At 46.6% G+C, this 16,938-nt stretch overlaps 12 protein-coding genes across 12 annotated transcripts; 7 read left to right on the forward strand and 5 right to left on the reverse strand.

Moving 5' to 3' along the window:
• Positions 1 to 222: 222 nt before the first annotated feature.
• NEDG_00902 (uncharacterized protein) lies at positions 223 to 702 on the forward strand (the record flags this gene model as incomplete). Its single annotated transcript, XM_067688320.1, has 1 exon — positions 223 to 702. The coding sequence occupies one exon, from the start codon at positions 223 to 225 to the stop codon at positions 700 to 702; it is 480 nt and encodes a 159-aa protein (XP_067544417.1).
• A 129-nt stretch (positions 703 to 831) lies between these two features.
• NEDG_00903 (uncharacterized protein) lies at positions 832 to 2,190 on the forward strand (the record flags this gene model as incomplete). Its single annotated transcript, XM_067688321.1, has 1 exon — positions 832 to 2,190. The coding sequence occupies one exon, from the start codon at positions 832 to 834 to the stop codon at positions 2,188 to 2,190; it is 1,359 nt and encodes a 452-aa protein (XP_067544418.1).
• Positions 2,187 to 3,710, reverse strand: NEDG_00904 (uncharacterized protein; the record flags this gene model as incomplete). The annotated part of the gene is made up of 1 exon (XM_067688322.1): positions 2,187 to 3,710. The coding sequence occupies one exon, from the start codon at positions 3,708 to 3,710 to the stop codon at positions 2,187 to 2,189; it is 1,524 nt and encodes a 507-aa protein (XP_067544419.1).
• Positions 3,711 to 4,046: 336 nt separating this feature from the next.
• NEDG_00905 (uncharacterized protein) lies at positions 4,047 to 5,447 on the reverse strand (the record flags this gene model as incomplete). The annotated part of the gene is made up of 1 exon (XM_067688323.1): positions 4,047 to 5,447. The coding sequence occupies one exon, from the start codon at positions 5,445 to 5,447 to the stop codon at positions 4,047 to 4,049; it is 1,401 nt and encodes a 466-aa protein (XP_067544420.1).
• A 100-nt stretch (positions 5,448 to 5,547) lies between these two features.
• On the reverse strand, positions 5,548 to 7,122 carry NEDG_00906 (uncharacterized protein; the record flags this gene model as incomplete). The annotated part of the gene is made up of 1 exon (XM_067688324.1): positions 5,548 to 7,122. The coding sequence occupies one exon, from the start codon at positions 7,120 to 7,122 to the stop codon at positions 5,548 to 5,550; it is 1,575 nt and encodes a 524-aa protein (XP_067544421.1).
• Positions 7,123 to 8,978: 1,856 nt separating this feature from the next.
• Positions 8,979 to 9,296, forward strand: NEDG_00907 (uncharacterized protein; the record flags this gene model as incomplete). The annotated part of the gene is made up of 1 exon (XM_067688325.1): positions 8,979 to 9,296. The coding sequence occupies one exon, from the start codon at positions 8,979 to 8,981 to the stop codon at positions 9,294 to 9,296; it is 318 nt and encodes a 105-aa protein (XP_067544422.1).
• Positions 9,297 to 9,695: 399 nt separating this feature from the next.
• Positions 9,696 to 10,439, forward strand: NEDG_00908 (uncharacterized protein; the record flags this gene model as incomplete). The annotated part of the gene is made up of 1 exon (XM_067688326.1): positions 9,696 to 10,439. The coding sequence occupies one exon, from the start codon at positions 9,696 to 9,698 to the stop codon at positions 10,437 to 10,439; it is 744 nt and encodes a 247-aa protein (XP_067544423.1).
• Positions 10,439 to 10,852, forward strand: NEDG_00909 (uncharacterized protein; the record flags this gene model as incomplete). Its single annotated transcript, XM_067688327.1, has 1 exon — positions 10,439 to 10,852. One exon carries the CDS (start codon positions 10,439 to 10,441, stop codon positions 10,850 to 10,852), a length of 414 nt encoding a protein of 137 aa, XP_067544424.1.
• A 187-nt stretch (positions 10,853 to 11,039) lies between these two features.
• On the forward strand, positions 11,040 to 12,137 carry NEDG_00910 (uncharacterized protein; the record flags this gene model as incomplete). Its single annotated transcript, XM_067688328.1, has 1 exon — positions 11,040 to 12,137. One exon carries the CDS (start codon positions 11,040 to 11,042, stop codon positions 12,135 to 12,137), a length of 1,098 nt encoding a protein of 365 aa, XP_067544425.1.
• NEDG_00911 (uncharacterized protein) lies at positions 12,085 to 12,669 on the reverse strand (the record flags this gene model as incomplete). The annotated part of the gene is made up of 1 exon (XM_067688329.1): positions 12,085 to 12,669. One exon carries the CDS (start codon positions 12,667 to 12,669, stop codon positions 12,085 to 12,087), a length of 585 nt encoding a protein of 194 aa, XP_067544426.1.
• A 492-nt stretch (positions 12,670 to 13,161) lies between these two features.
• NEDG_00912 (uncharacterized protein) lies at positions 13,162 to 14,916 on the forward strand (the record flags this gene model as incomplete). Its single annotated transcript, XM_067688330.1, has 1 exon — positions 13,162 to 14,916. The coding sequence occupies one exon, from the start codon at positions 13,162 to 13,164 to the stop codon at positions 14,914 to 14,916; it is 1,755 nt and encodes a 584-aa protein (XP_067544427.1).
• Positions 14,917 to 15,267: 351 nt separating this feature from the next.
• On the reverse strand, positions 15,268 to 16,938 carry NEDG_00913 (uncharacterized protein; the record flags this gene model as incomplete). The annotated part of the gene is made up of 1 exon (XM_067688331.1): positions 15,268 to 16,938. A coding segment is annotated over one exon (1,671 nt), but the record flags the coding sequence as incomplete, so codon positions are not given.

Genomic DNA, 16,938 nt, shown 5'->3' on the forward strand with positions numbered 1-16,938 from the left:
ACCAACCCAGCCCATCGATTCTTTCTTAAACATCAGCTACCTACCATATTGGTGTGTTTGGGCTAGCTGAAAGGAATAAACGGTTTTATGGGTAGTAGGTAGGTTAGTGTTTTTAAGCCCGAGAACCTGAAAAACCAAAACCCCAAGAACCCCGAGGACCTGAAAAGCCCGAAAACTCGAAAAGCCCGAACACACCTTCTCTAAATTTTATTTTACACGGCAATGCAAAGAGGGGTATGGCTAAGGTTTAGCTGGGAGGTGGTTCAGTGGCTCTGGATGGCCACATGGAGAATCACAACCAAAGAAACCCTGAAAAAAGTTGCACAACTCTCCCGAACAACCAAGGAAATATCTGCCGGGCTGATTCTTTATCCGCACATACTCGGAGTCCCCAAGATACTCCACGGGCTTATAACGATGGCTGTAAACATGGCATGTCTGGCCTGTCTTGGGGCTATACTCCTGGGGGTCCTGATCTGGAGAATTATTCAGCGAGTGATTGTCTCAAAATTAGCTATGGCGGTCTACTTGGCATGTTTTGACTACTATGACCGGAAGTACTACCGCCTCTTTGGCTCAAGGGGCGTGTTTGACGCCAGCATGTGCCTGTTCCTCGTGTTTGCTCTTTTTTGGGGCCTCTACAACATAAACCAAGACACTATTACGTTTCTCAGGGTGGCCGAACCACGGGCAAAGGTTTAAGCTATGCACACTGGCAGTTTGCGAAGTAACCCGAAGTAACCCGAAGTGGGCTGATTGTCCGAACCAACCTGAGCAAAGGCGGGCACTAAAGTGCAAATTTGTTTTGAAAATTGGAGTACCCATTCAGCCATGTCCAAAAAAGCAGAAAACGAGAAAGTTGGCATTTACCAGGAGTTTATGGAGGGCGTAAGAAAGGCTGAGTTTGTCAGACTTTTGTGTCTTTCCAGGGAAATAGAGCAGTTTTCTGCGTTGTTTGTTGTGGTAAGCATTTTGGAGAAAGAGCTTATTAAGTACGAGGTTCTTTGGGGGGCGGAAGAAAAAAAAGACGGGCCAGATGTTTTTGAGATACTGTTTGGCGAGGGGCACACAGTCGCCCGGGGAGCTGTTTTTGCAAGAACCCAGGCCAAGACTCCACAGGTGCTTTTTCTTTGTGAGGGGACACTGTCGGAGGTGCTGTTCACACTGTGCAAGACAACAGGAAACCTTACCCAAACATGTCTTTGGAGCATCTGTGTTGGGATGTATGCGAGCATTGCGCGTCCAGAGCTTGCAGTATGGAAAGAGTTTGTTCGGGAGTGCCGGAACGAACACGAAAGTGGCAATAACGAAAATGACGAAAATGACGAAAACGAACCCGAAAACGAACACAGGCAGGCAGAACAAATGCCTCCACTGCACACAGACATAAAGATGGAAATAGAACGCTTGGGAGGACAGGTCGCTGAAAAAAAGAAGCTTGAAATAAAACGGTGCATATACTTCCCCTTTGGGCAGTGGCTCACTTTCTATGAAGCACTTTCCAGCGACGCCTGCGCCATTGAGGAGCTAGGCCTCTTTTTCCAACGCAAGAACAGAAACAGCCCGGGCCAAACCGGCGGAGAGTACCTTCTCAACCAATTCCTTGCCAGGCTAGGGATTTCGATAGCTTCGGCACAGAGCGCAACGATCCACAATTTGGTTGGAGCGGTCCAGAAGATTGTTCAAGGAGCCTTCTCTCCGCGCAGCGCCTACTTCCATCACTACGACTTCAACGTTCCAGTGTCGCATGTTGAGGGGTTCTTTTCGATTAGCGGACTTATCCGGAAGAAAAGGTACGTTGAAGCATTGTTTGCCTTCAAAGAGGCGCGGTACCTCAATGTCTCGCTTGGTCTTCAGGAGTACCGGCGGGTGGTTCAGATGACCAAGCTAGGGATGTACGGAAGAAAGGTGCTGCGGGTGGGAGGGTACGGAGTGGTGCTGATTCCGAGAGGTGTTATTGAGTTTAAGTCGGAGAATGAGGTGTCTTTAATGAAGGAGGTCTTTGTAAATGTCTTTAAACTCTCTGTAAGCAGAAGCCCGGACAAAGACGTTATTATGGTGGTCTACGTAGCAGACCTCCAAAGACATAGAATTATCTACAAAGACCATGAGCGAATCCGCTGGGTAGACACTACCGAGCAGAACATTATTGCTGCTGTAAAGGAGATAGCAGGCAGAGTGAAGGATTAGGACGGGGTGGCAACGGGGCTAGCACAGCTAGGGGGCCAGACTGAGTCAGTTGGTTCAACCTTGCCAGCCTGTAGCTTAAAGCAGTAAACACAGACTATTTGGACTGTTTTGTCAACCAGGTAAATGAGCCGTTTGTCCCGATTGTTAGTAAGCTTGTTCGGGTTGGAAGGACACATGTTTACCATGCAGCAAAATTCGGGACGTGTTTCGGGTTGATCTGTTTGGATGGCCCTCTCAACTGCCCGAACAATCAAGGCCTGTTTTTGGGCTAGTTCAGATGGTACCCGGTACTTATCCAGCGGCAGATAGTCCGAGATAAGAGCGGCCATGCTGCCTACCTTGCAGACAACCCCGTTAATATGGAGATGTTTGAGTCTGGGCAGTTCATTCAGGGAGAAGTATGTTTTTTCTAGCTTAGAGTCAACTCCTATGTTGACCAAAGAAGGGATGTTGATTTTTTCCAAGACAGAAAAACCGTTAGAGGCCCAGATAAGCATGTTTTGGATTTCGAGATGGCCAATGAAGACTTCGTGGAAGGGGATCTCCAGTTGGAGGAGGGTGGTGGAGCTGTTCGGGCCGGTTTCTGGGAGTATGAGAGACCCGCGGGGGACCTCAGTAATAAACAGCTTCTTCACAACAACCGAGCCATCCGATGCCAGGTTGAGCTGCATCCACAGGCTCATTGGCACAGTTAAATATCCCCAGCGGTGTCTGGCAAGGCTTTCCATTGTGGCGGGAGAGGGAGCTAGTTTGGGGGTGTCTCTAAAGGAGAGAAAATCATGCACGAGCCCCCGCTGCAAGAGGTTGCAGCTGATGCATGCGAGGTTAGCCAGGTTTTCAAGCAACAGCCCGTGAAGAGTGGCAATTTTGCAAGTATTCAAGAATGCAAGGCTTTCAAGGCCTGGGAGGTCGTGTATTCGTAGAACTAGACCCCATTGGTCCAAATTTGTGAAGACAGTGTCAAACATCCACTTGATACTATCTGGATGGGTGTTCCAGAAACACACAAGTGTTGTGCGAAGCGGGCAGCGCGTTGGTGGGCGTGGGGCAATCTGAGCTGGATCTGCTATCCGGACGTCTTGGATGTTTACTTCCTGGGCGGTAGATCCCCCAAAGGCCGCAAACAGCCTTTCAACTAGTAACGGACAGGTGAATGGCTGGTCTGCGGGCGCATCAGATCGATGTATAAACACTGCATCAAATGAAAGATGCCAAGCTAGCGAGTCTGGAATGTCATCAATGGTTATTTGGGACAGATCTATCTCAATTATTCCTGGCTGGTTTCTTAAAACATGTTCACCTTTATCCAACAGGGCAACAGCCAGGATAACATTACACTTGTTAAAGAACTTTATCGTGTTGAGCATGTCTGGAGACGCTGGACAGACATCCTTCTCTGTGATAACGCCGCCAACCACTATGTCTGAAGCCAGAACAATAAAGATTAACAGACATTTTGAAAGAAGACTAACCAACCCGAAAGCTTTCAGGTGCACAGCTTCTTCTCCTTGTCCCATCATGTGTTAAAAAATAGCAACCCGAATATTTATGCCTTTTATAGAACAGCCATCGTTATGTTACCCACTTGCTGGCTTATATCCTACACCCACCTACTCCTACCCCTAACTGCCCCGATACCCACCCAATGGTGTTAGTTTGGGCTGGGGTTGGCTTTGGGGCTGGTCTGGGAGAGGCTAAAGAGTGAGTAAAAATCCTTACCGTATGTTTATTTTTTAGTAACAGGGTTTGTGTTTGCTGGCCTGTTTGCTGACCATAAGAATAAGAAAGACTTTTTCTTCCATTCTAAGGCCAAGCGGGGCTAGTAGGCCAGTTCCAGAACTAGCCAAAACATCTCTCTATACGGGTGTTGATCGCGTTATACGCTTTCCATCCCATATTTCCTCTGATATATTACCAACAGTGGAGGGTTTGTTGTTAAGAGTGTAGGCATGCTCTTCTATGGTAAGCTTTGATAGCAGTGGCAGTGTTTTAAACCTAAGGGATTGTTCAGCTAGGTACGTCTGTGTGGCCTTATCCAACTCTACCGAGTTTATGGATATGGTTTTCAGAGCTGTAAGACAGGTGCCTACCCACCCGAAGATCAGATGTAGAGTGGGCGTGGTGAGAAGATAGTGGTCCTCTGTGAAGTTTATGACAAGGTGGGCAACTGTGTTCGGTGTTGGGGCTGCCTCTTTTCCTTCTTGTTTCAACAGAGCGATCTGCTCGGAGGCGCTGTTTAGAACTAGCCTATCTATTGCAAAGTTGGAGTTTGGGGGCTGAGGCATCGCGGCCCAAACACCCAAGTCACATTCTATCTCTTGCCACTTTTTCTCCAAAATGGCTGTACTATCCTTCGGGGTCAGTTTGAAGCTTGGCGACAGGCGGCGAAGAACAAGCTTGTTCTTTATGCCACCCTGATGTAGAAGGGCGCAGTCAAGTTTTGCAAGACTAGGCATATTTATCAGCCTCAACTCCAAGAGTGTGGCACTGTGGGTTAGTTTGGCCAAGAAGTTAAGATTGGTTGCCCCTGGGAAGTCTTCCAGCTCCAGAACAAGCTTGTTTGTGTGAAGTTCTGTGGCGGCAACAAGCCAGTTAATGCCAAGGATGTTCACATCGTGTATGCGTAAGCTCTTTATGTTTAAAATGGTGGGTGGCGCACTCAACATATTATGCCTATCACTAACCGCGCCTCCTATTTGTTTAAGAGTCAAATGTCTCGCATTAAGGACGCCGAAGGCTTTGAATAGTTTGCCCAGCAGAGAAAGTTTAGAGTCTTGAATAACATACAGACTTTTCTCGGAGTGTGTGCTCATAACCATGATTGTTAGGTCTTCAAACTCCAAGCGATGGTCGATCTTTTCGGGGATGTCTTGCGGGGTGCATGTGCTAATGTTGATGGTTTTCGGCTCCGCTTGTCTCTGTAAGACGCACTCTTTGCCCTCACGCATCTCTGTTTCTAAGCTGGCGCCAACATGCTTGAAAAACGCCAGGGTTTCGTCATTGTGATGTAGCGTAATGTTTAATATGGGGGTAGCATCATAGAAATAATCGTCACTGGTTTCATATGCAGTTTCATAGCTTTGATCACTGGTTAGATCTTCACTATCAAAACCGTTAGGGACAGCCATTGCGCCTTTCCAGGCCACCATTGCTAGAGAAACTACAGCCATCAGTGTTCGGGTGAAAGTCAACATCTCTAAACTGTTCTTGTGTGAAAAGTAAAAGTATTTATAGTTGAGATTCGGGGTAATGTTCATTATTTTTAATTGGCTGTTTTTTCTTTAGTTGTATGTATATGTTTGGTGGTTATTTGACAACCATCCTCATCACTGCGGGAGATCATGCATAGACATTGGGTTAGTGTTCGGGTGTGGTTGGAGCAGGGAATGGGGCAGTTTTTTGAGTAGCGAGCAGGCTAGCTCTTTGAGCCGGGGTTGGGAGTGTGTTCATTGCCTGTAATAGTTGTGATAGGGTCTTTTCTATATATATAATATAGTTGTGATAGAACAAATTCACGGTGGTGTGGCTGCCCTGTTTCTGTTTTTTCTTGTTTTTCGGGTTTTTCTTGTTTTTTCTCTTTGTTTGGTTTATCATAGGTGTAGTTTCTGTTATCAATATGTTTAGTTGGGTCAAGAACCGGGCTTTGTCGATTGACTTTGTGTTGCTAGTGTTGGCAACTGTATGATTAGTTGCCTTCAAGAAAGAAAGCGCCAGCCAGAAGATGTTAATGTAGTCCGAGTGTTTTCTGCTAAGTGCATCAAGGGTTTTAGCCAGTTTTTCTGTTTTATCGGGGGTTGTTAGTGCCTTGTAATCAGCATCTTGTGGGTTTGGGTGGGTGTTCATAGACTCATCACCTACGGTGATTTCTAATAGGTTGTTGGGCTGTTTTAAAAGCTTCTCTTTCTCAGAGAATGTGATACGTTCCGATTTAATGAGGCGAATAGCTACTTTGCAAAGCTTGTGTATGTTGTTTTGTGTTTCTTGGCCAATTGTGAGCGTAGCCTCTCGGAGGGTATTTATGGCACTAACATGGTTCTTCAGGCAGGCTACTGAGTCTTTACTAGTAGGGTCCTTTGGGATTTTTGCTAAGCTAGCAGTGATTAAATGGAAGGCAACGCCTGGAAGGAGCCGTGGTATGTCCCTTTCGGTTGTATCTTTCCAAAGAGCCCTCGTTTTCTTCTCTTGTGGTTCTTCTTTGTACGCTGGAAAATTAAAATAACCTGTGTTTTCAAACCTGATAAACTTGGAAAGATTCTCTCTCGCATGTTTCCGGTTAAGTTGGGAGTAGACCGGGTCACTGTCCTCGTCGTCGGATTGTAGATCAGTAGCTGTGCTGGGGGTAATTGAGGGCCGAGCCCTGGGCTTGAGGTCAAGTTCGGGCTTGTTTTCGGGTTCGTTTTCGAGGTAGGGTTTGAGGTCAGGTTCATTTTCGGGCTCGTTTTCGAGAACAGGTTCGTTTTCGAGGTCAGGTTCATTTTCGAGGTCAGGTTCATTTTCGAGGTCAAGTTCGGGTTCGGGTTCGGGTTCATCTTCGAGGTAGGGTTTGAGGTCAGGTTCAGATTCGAAGTCAGACTCATGTTCGGGTTCGGACTCATTTTCAAGGTCGGGTTCGGGGCCAACCAAGATGATAGGCTCGGATTCGGGGCCCAACCAGATGGTGGTATTAGTATCTACTTTCCCACCACTGCCCGAATCAGTACTTGCCCTTCTGTCCAGGATCTGATTCAGAGGAAGATCCTCGTCAATACCTATTTTTATATCTATATCTATATCTTTAGCCAAAGGCGGAGGCAGGTCGAGGTTGGTGAGTGTTTCTTCCGGGTTAGCGACTATGCTCCGGTGGCCTTCTTTTCTCCAAACTAGGTAGACAAAGACCACCAGAGAGAGAACGGACAGTGCTAAAAAGGTTCCGATAGCGTATACAGGTTTCATAAAAAAGAAAAAAACACCTATATTTATACAATCAGCAATCTTTGTGCACTGTGCCTGTTTTTATCTTTTGATGCAACTTTTGCCTGAGGCAACTTTTAAAAAAACGCGTTTCATTTATAGTCGAGGGAAGCTTATTTGATTAGGCTAGTTCACTATACAGATGCTTGCTCCGAGCAGCCTTGTTTTCTCGAGTCTCCACGGCCGTGGCAGTGCTAGTGCTTCTAGCAAGCCATACCCCGAACACAAGTTTTTATTAAATGAACACATACATGGTGGTGAGCAGTCCACAGACAGCAAGGGATGCGGCCAGAATAACGCCTGCAGTGTGCCACGGGCTCGGGCTGGTGTTTGGATTGGTAGTTCGGTGCCATCTCTGAAACCTACGAACTATCACGAACCAACCCAAAGACCACCTTGAACCAACCCAAAGACTATCTCGAACTTTCCAGAAAATCATTTTGATTATTTGGTTAGGTTTAATAGAAGAATTTTTTAAAATCTCATGGAGAAAAACAAGATTGCTATCCTAGGAGTATGTGTTATTTTAGGCATCGGAGCAACCATAGGGGCCATCTGGTATGCCACAACGAAGAATGGCAAAGCAGATTCGAAGAGCACCGATACTAAGGACAATGCCAGCACTAAGGGTGCTGGCGACGCCAAAGATAAGACTGTGGGTGCAAAAGCCATAGCCACACCCACCGAAGTAAAGCAGTAACCATAACTCTTTGGGCCAAACCAAACCAAACCAACCCACTCCCACCCAAACACCTTTCAATGGATGGTTTGCCATCAACACCTAGCCCAATAAACCTTCATGGTTATTTCGGAAATTCGAACTAACCCGAACACGTGTTTTTTTTGCTGGCCTAGTATGACACGGGGGCATGCTTCTGACCACAATTTATCTCACTGGGCTTGGCACGAGCCAGCCTGCACACTAGAGCTTTGGGCTGTTCGGGAAAGAGTCTTGTTTTTGTTAGAACTACCATATCTAGCTAAATTTTAATGATTGCAATTATTAATCATTCCAAGCGATCGTAAACAAACATACATAGTAGTTATTTTAAAGACAAAATTAATTAATGACAAATATGGCGCTAGTGTTCTCTCTCAAAAACTTCTATAAACAACCATTGTTCCACCTAATCCTTTTCCTGGGAATCATCCCATACATCGCCCGGTGTTCGGGGATCTAAGTGGCGTACTCCTACTCCTACCTCCCCACATCGTATCACCGTACACCGACCAAACCATCCAGTTTTTTTCCAGAAGCCGCCTTTCGTATTGCTCTAACGACTTAGAAAGTGTTCAAGTGGGAGCCCAGACACACATTCTCAACAACCAGACCTCCACAATCCACATTATTCTCCAAAACTACACCCGTGACACCATTCCCAAGCATTTGGTGCAGGGAATTGAATTTACCACCCTTAAAATATGTAAAGACAGCATAGACAGCATGGCCCCCTGTGGTCTGCCGAGGAGAGCTCATTCGTCCTCTTTTCCAAAACACGATACAAAGGAGCGGCCAGAACCGTTTTGAGCTGGCAATGGCCACGCTTCCTGTTTCCGCGTCTTTCATATCCTTCCCGAACAATAATCTTGAAGAGCTTCTAGCTCCATATTATGAATAAACCTCTGTGGTCTCTTAACTTAAGGGCTGCTGAACACCCCAAACACCAACCCGAACACTATAGTCTCTAGTGCGCGGTACCAGCCGTCTGTGACTATTCCTCCGGCCACCATGGGCGTGAGGACTCTTCAGCAATATTTGTGTGGCGTAATAAATACTCCCGAACACCTATCAAGTGATCAGATGCCTTGGTATATCAAAGCATGGAAGCGAACACAAGATGACAACAACAAGAGAACAGAAGCACAGACGAATTCAAGGGCAAAGGCTGGATGCATTGGTGAAAAGCCTTGCGGGCGCGCGGGTCGAGGTTGCAGAGCTCCAGATTAAACTGAATAGGGTCAAGACCGACTTTGAGGAAGTGCTTACTCCCGCGATGAGAATCCTTCACACACACCCAGCAGAAATAGTTGAGAAAGAGTTGTGTGGGGGGGAAAACAGCAAGAGCTCGCAAAACATGTCTTCAATGGTTGTCTCGGTGTTCGGGAACACTGACGAATGGGTGGGCACCCTTGTAGACCGATATAGTAAGTCTTAAGGCTGTATCTCGGGGGCGTGTTCGGGCTAGTTCATAAATATGTTCGACTGTTGGTTAGTTCGCTTCAACATCAGTCTGTTACTGTGTTCGGGTTAGGGTCCGAAGTGGAGATAGTGTTCGGGTGGGTGTGGTGTGGTGTGTGCGGACATGCTCCTTTTCTTTTTGTTCGAATCTGGGCGTGGAGGCTTCTGCATCTGTTGTCAATAACAATTTCAGGGCGCACCAAGACCTATTTATAGGTATGGCTTGATGGCGATCCTGGGCACTGTTGCAATCATCTGATAGTTCGGGTTAGTGTTTGGCGCTGTATGGGCGACAGTGGCTGTTCCCAGGGCTGCAAATCTCGAACTAACCCGAACCTCCACATAGAAAGGATCGGAATGGGGCGGGTCACAAACAATGATGGACACGCTGCAGCGCCAAATAACTGTGGTGTTCAAAATAGCCCAACCCACCTGGGGCAAGAAGGAGCCAACAATGCCGGAGACCCTCACTCTACAGCCCAAACCAGGCCCGGAATGGAATGGAATGGAAAAAAGGCAGGCACACATCGAGGCAACCATTGCACTTTGTAAGAAATGCAACAACGAGCTGGAAACACTTGGCGGTGCCTCGGGAAGATGCGTTGTGACGAAACAGAAGAAGAACCTAAGTCTGTATTTGGAAAATCTCAATGTGGAGGACATTCCAGAGAAGATAGAGCCAGAAATGGTGTTTTACAGTTTAGTGAGATATGGCTGGGTGCTAGACACACCAATCCTGTGTTCGGAAGATGTTCTCACCAAGTTTCTTCGTGTCTTCTGCCAGGTAAGTGCTATTATGCTCAATCTAGAAAACTTTGAAACACAAGAAAACTCATTGGCACTCCCCGCCGCCCGTATCCTATTGCTTAAACAACCCGGGCCACCCCTCCGCAAACTAACGCCCTCTTTTCTCGAGTGGTTTTGTGCATGTGTTGACATGAACTACTGTGGGGATATGACAGTGCTAGAACTGGGATGGTGCAGTACAACCACCAGTAAGTACACGTATAACCTGCAGATCAGACATCTTGCTGGACTTGCTCTTATATCCCTGCCAACCCCAACCCTAGAGGGCATGGACTATAATCCCCCATCAGAGTCCAGCCCAATAGTCAGTTGATGCTTCTGGACTCCCAGAGATACTTGGAGATCCCCTTTGGAGTATGCAAAAAGCTAGCAGAAACATCGTGGAGTAGTGCCAGGATCGACCTGCCCATTTGGCACCGCATTTGTTTTGTAGTAGAGAGCACGATTGGAGTGATGGAGCGACTAACCCTGAATGCTAAGGTTTTGGAGGAGCTAAAGACCTCCCTGGGGTATTTCAATAATGTGGGGGATGTGAAACTACTAGAGATCAAAGACACCACCAAGGAAGGCCACCTGCTAGCCATCGAGTTTTATGATTGCGCAGTTGCCTGGCTAAAAAACAATGCTGTTGTCGTGGAAGAGATAATTATCGCCGCAAAAGACAAATCTATATGTCAGGAGACAAAAGAACACCTGTCAAACTCAAATCCTATAAACATCACATAACATCCAACGCGGAAGAGGATTATAATAGAGGCTAAAACTGGAGTGGTGGCATTGAATATGACGAAGGGGACAGGTGGCAACCAAACACTAACCCGAACAGTCCAGTCTTAGTCTGTGTTCGGGTTAATTAAAAAAATTAATCTAACGCCTGCCTATAATAGAAATAAAAACCCCATGGTATCTAGCAATGAACGTATATCTGGCCAGAGGGCGCCTGCTATGCTTGCTTGTTCTGTCTATGCTTGCCAACTGCAGCGAGACAGGCGGGGATAATGGATACTATATTGTTTCGCCATATACCGAACAAACAATAGAGTTCTTTTCACAGGGAAGGTCTCTATATCACACCACAGCGCTAGAAACTCATCAGGTAGGCAACCGAGCATATGTTTTAAAGGAACAAAGCCAGACAAGAGAAATTTTCCTTCGACAACACACCGCTGAGTCTATCCCAGAGAAGCTGGTAGATGGGATTGTGTTTACCACTCTCAAATTAACCTCATTTAGTCAAGTCAATCCTGCCATACTGGGCAAGCTATTGGCCGCCTTTGGCACGATTTCAGCCCAGAGGCTAGAGGTGTACAACTTAGACTTTGCTGACCCAGGTGGTGTTGAGAGTTTGAACACAATAGAAACACCTGCACAGAGATGTATCCTTGATATTAGCAGCCTTAGGCTATTGGGCACTAGCGAGGCAGCCATTAGATGGCTCGGGCTGCGGATAGATCTGTCGCAATGTCATATAAACTTGCTAATAGACCACATGTTAGTGTTAAAGAGTCTAGAGATGCTGGATAGTTTTAACGCGTTGGCTGTTGTGGGGTTATGGCTTTACCGCTTTAACCGACTTGACACCATGGAATGCAAGCTATTCCGGGAGGGGCCTTTGCCCAGGGTTCTAAGCCTACGCGGCTATTACCCGCTAACTCCAACAATGTCAGAACAGATCCGCCACAGCATAATCAGCGCCCACTGGGAGGAGTTAACCATATCCAAAGAGGTGTTTGGCGAGCTAATGATGCCAGGCACAGAACCCAGACGCCTCATAGCAGACAAACTAACGGTTTATGCCCCACACAAAATGATTGGTGGCGATGTCTCAAGCACTCCATTCCCAGCAATCGGACATAATCGAGTCTACACTAGGTTTTTTCGGATCTATTTCTCTGATAGCATTAATTTGGTGACATCTCGCGAACTAGTCCGCACAATTGACTGGGTCAGCAGGTATTTTAGAGGTCTTGAGTGGATAATTTTGGGTCTAAATTCGCTCTGGAAAAAGTAGTACACTTTACTAGAAACAACCAGTTTTGGATACAAACGAACCCCAGCCTTAAAAGCATTATAATCGGCAAAGTTGAGTGCATACACATCCCCGCTGACAGAAAACAACCCGTTTTGTGTTTCTCTCTTGAAGCCTGGGACCTCTGCACCCGGGGTAGGCTGGCTGACGAACTGGCCCTGTCACAGACTGACCTAAGCAAGCTTTCGCCTCTGAACCAGGAGCTAGTTGTGGCCCGAACCAAGGCTGTGGGTGGAGACGAGCCGGTCTGTGCCGTATGCATGTCCACGCTTGACGACCTCAGAGACAGCAACCCAAACGCCCAAATATGCATTCTCGACCACCCCGAACACCGGGTGTGCAGTGGGTGTTTGGCTGGGCTGTGCTTGGCTGTCGGTGCTGGGATAAGAAGCATTAAGTGCCCAGTCTGCCGAGGAGAGCTTATTCTTCCTCTTTTCCAAAACACGATACAAAGGAGCGGCCAGAACCGTTTTGAGCTGGCAATGGCCACGCTTCCTGTTTCCGCGTCTTTCATATCCTTCCCGAACAATAATCTTGAAGAGCTTCTAGCCCAATAATACGAACGGTCTATGCAGGGGTTGGTTCCGACATGGTTAGTGGTTGTACTAACCCGAACTCAATAAATATTTTGATATTTTGACAGACTGTAAACACAAGAGAAGCTTTCGCTTAAGACCGGGGCGCTTGCTTTGTCAAGGCATGAAAAAAAACCTATCCACGGTGTTTAGTTAACTCGGACGGGGCTGATCAATGCATGGTCTATTACCCACACCCGAACACAAAGATGGACCATGGGATTTGAAAAGGGAAAGTGATCTGGTATATTCATCAAGGGATGCTAAGGGTAGGCGGCGGAAATGTTCAGGGCAGAACCACAAACACTCAATGTAAAAAAATGGCCGGTAAAAAGACATTTCCCCCGGCTTTGCATAGGTGCGTGCAGTGTATAAGCAGCTGGTGATGGGAACCCATGTAGCACAACTATTGGAAATAAATCTTTTAATTAATGAAAAAAATGAACACAAACTCGTCAGTTTGTCATCACAGAAAAGTCTGGGCAAAGAGGTTAGTGTGCCACGTTCTATGCCTAGCTGTACTTTTGATGCTTTTGCGTTGCACCGAAGAGATAGCCCCTCCATCCGAGCTCATCGCATCACCCTACACTAAACAAACGCTTAAGTTCTTTTCCAGGCGCCCTTCTTCACAACCCTTCAGACATTTAGAAACAGTTCGGCTGGGAAAGCACACGTACATCAAAAAGAAACAGAGTGGCATAGTAGTTATTTCCCTGAAAAAACACACCGTTGCATCTATTCCCAAAAAGATAGCCCCGGGCATTGAGTTTAGCACACTTCTAATCGAATCACGTGACCCGAGCACTGCCGCGAGACATTCTGATTCTGCAATCTTGCATCTGATATTGGATGCGTTCGGGACAATTTGTGCCGATACTCTAGAGTTTTGTTATCTAAACAACAATAGCTCGGATGCTGGTGTGAATATCACTCGGTATTTCCCCTGGCATCGGCCTGGCCGAACCAATCCCGAACTAACCCAACGATCAAGATGCTCTCTCAACATCAAGAAGCTTGGAATCTTCGAGCAGAGCATAACAGCCATCAAGTGGTTTCAAGAGAAAATAGATCTATCACAGTGCCGGATAAGTTTGGAAATAAGGGGTAGGCTAGAATTAGACAACCTGGAGCTATTGGATGGTTTTAACACGGGGGGTGTTGAGAAGTTAGTCCTCATTGGCTTTCAAAGGCTCAGTGCCTTGGATTGCCAAATGCTGCGAGAAGGCCCTCTACCACACGAGCTAACCATAGACACTCCCCACAAATTAACGCCAGAAACTTCTGAACAGGTCATTCAGAACCTAGCTGCCCATCACTGGAGCTTTTTATGGATACCCATCAAAATATGGGAAGATATGATGAAGCCAAGCGGGCACCCCATCTGTCTCAGTGTGGACAATTTAATCCTTGATATGGAAGACGATGGCGAGATTGGCTGGGGGGAACCCATTTCACTCCCGGGAATGGGAGATAACCAGGCAAAAACCAAGTGTCTTACAGTTAAGTTCCAGGCTAATCTCCAGATAACAAGGTTTGACCTTGTTTTTGCTTTTAATTGGATTAGTGTGAAGTTTAAAGAGCTGGAAAAGATTGTTTTTGCAGGGGGCTATAGCCTGTCGTTGGTTAAAGCCTTTGTCCACAACAACCAAATTGACATCACCACCAGCCCTACTCTTAAAAGCATCAACGTGGCCAACATTGAGTGCATGTACGCCATGGAAAAAAACCCGCCCATTCTATGTTTCTCCCTTGATGCCTGGAAGCTGTGCAGTGAAGGCAAGCTACTCCCCAAACTAACCCTGGCAGGCCTGAGCCGGATTTCCGTGCTGAATCAGGAGTTGATTTTGTCTCAAAAGTTTGTTGGCAATGCTAGCGACCCGCTGTGTGTCATATGCCAAGAGAATCTCGATGAGCTCAAAGAAACCAACCCAAATACCAAAATATGCATTCTGGACCACCCCTCTCACCGAGTTTGTAGCGGGTGTTTGGATGAGTTGTATGAAGGCCTGGATAAAACCTCGAGGTGTTTCAATTGCCCAATCTGTCGAAGAGAGATCAAGTATCCCTTCGTTACAAACACGATACAAAAGACTCTACAGCGAAGGTTTGGGTTGGCAATGGGCACCCCTGTGTCTGTTTTATCCTTCCCGAACAACAATCTTGTGGGAATGCTAAGCAATTTCTAGAATAAATACAGCTCAGTGTCGATGCTTCCGAGTGGCCGCGGTCCAAAATGCTAACCCGTCTCTCATATCTATAGCCAGGCTATGGGAATGCTGTTCGGGTTAGGGAGCGTATTCTGGCTTGGTGTCTGTTTGTTCAGCCAGTTGACCAACTCATTAAAACTTTTATTTGTGTTCACTCTCTTACATCCCTCCCACACACCCAGACTCTTTCTTTTTATTTTTTGTGTAAGGGCGCAAATGCTAATGAAAGAACACACAAAACATAAAAAGAATAGTCTGGGTGGGTGAGGAAGTGGATGCGTGGCTAGTTAATGACAGGCCCGAGAACAAACCCGACCACAGATATCTACTCTAGACTCCGAGTAGCATCTCGGCTAAGGTGGGTCTTGGGAAGGACATAACGGATGATGAGGCGGGGCTCTTTAACACAAACGCCCCCTGGTTATTCTTTCCTATCTTTTTCTTAGCGAGTGGCAACCTATGGCTTTCTCTGCATATTGGACACGTAATATGCCCAGCACTTTGGGTAATCAGATTATTCAAACACCCAGTGCAAAATGGATGCTTTGGGCTATCCAGAATGCACATTTCGGTGTTTGCGTTGGTGGCTTTGAGATCTGCAACTGTGAACAGGCATAGGGGGCAGAAGTCGTTATTATTACCAACCACTCTCTCTCGGTTCATGACTGTTGCCTGCTGTTCGGGTGACAGCTGGCTCAGGTCAATCTGGGCCAGTTCATTAGCCAGCTTGCCACTCCTGCAAAGATCCCAGGCTTCGAGAGAGAAACACAGAATGGATTCTTTGTTGCTTTGATAATTCGAACTAACATGAACGCCATTCACCCAAATACTTTTGAGGGTTGGGTTGGTTGTGATCTCAACTTGGTTCCCTCGAACACAAGTAAACCCGTCATCCCCGGGTGCGCCCCAAACAATAAGCTTTTCCAGGCCTCTAAAGTATCTGCTTATCCAGTCAATAATTCCCATCATTTTCGGGGCAAACATCAACTCGTACCTGGTGTGGAACTTAAATGTAAGGGATTTGACCGTTGCGATATTATCATCTCCCATTGTTGGAAGTGTTCTGTTTTTAAGCTCAGTGAACATTCCATATTGTGGAATATAAACTGTTAGCTCCGCGGCAGTGAAGTGTTTGGGCAGTTCGCCTGGTTTCATTAACTCTTTCCACACCTGCATGGGCACCACCAACAACTTCCACTCTTTGGAGATTATGCTGCCTGCAATCCATTCTGAAATCTTGGGAAAGATGGGCCTTGTCGTCCATATACGTAACTCACTTGGCAAAGGGCCTTCTCGGAACAGCTTGGAGTCTAGACTGCCAAGCCTCTTGAAACCTTCAAGGGTTAGTGCCTCAATGTACCTAGCCCCGAAACAATCCAGCAGCTCCAAATTCTCCAATTGTAATTTCCCTACTATGACCAAGTTGACTTGACACTGTGACAGATCCAGCCGCTTCTGAAGCCAGCTAATGGTTGGTAAGGTGCTTTTTTGGATCAAAAGGGTCTTAATGCTGAGAATGCATCTGGGTGTGGCTGGGGCTAGTTCGGGGGTTTCTTTTCCCCAGAAACTACCCACAGACCGACCCATACGTTGACTTTTGCTCTCACTCCCCGAACCATCAAGACTCAAATCAGAGAATACTAGGGTGTCTGCACAGATTGTCCCAAATACACACAATATCTTCTCCAACACTCTTGGATCAAATTGGGCAATTTTGTCTCTGTCATTTGGCACCATTATAAGTTTGTCAAACTCGATCCCCTGCACTAACTGTTCGGGGATACTCGAGATAGTGTAACTTTGAAGGAAAATGTAGATTAGTGTTCGGGTCTGCTTCTTCAGAATGCATCTCTGCCCGTCTATTTCAACAGTTTCTAGCCTATTGGGCCAACTCTCAGAACCGCATCTGTCAAAGAACTCCATCGTTTGCTCAGTGTATGGCGATACGATGTACTCTGGCTCAGAGACTTCGTCTGCACAGCCCACAATCACGCACAGCAC

Source organism: Nematocida displodere, assembly GCF_001642395.1.
Source record: "Nematocida displodere strain JUm2807 chromosome Unknown 2, whole genome shotgun sequence".
In the NCBI taxonomy this organism is placed as follows: domain Eukaryota; kingdom Fungi; phylum Microsporidia; genus Nematocida; species Nematocida displodere.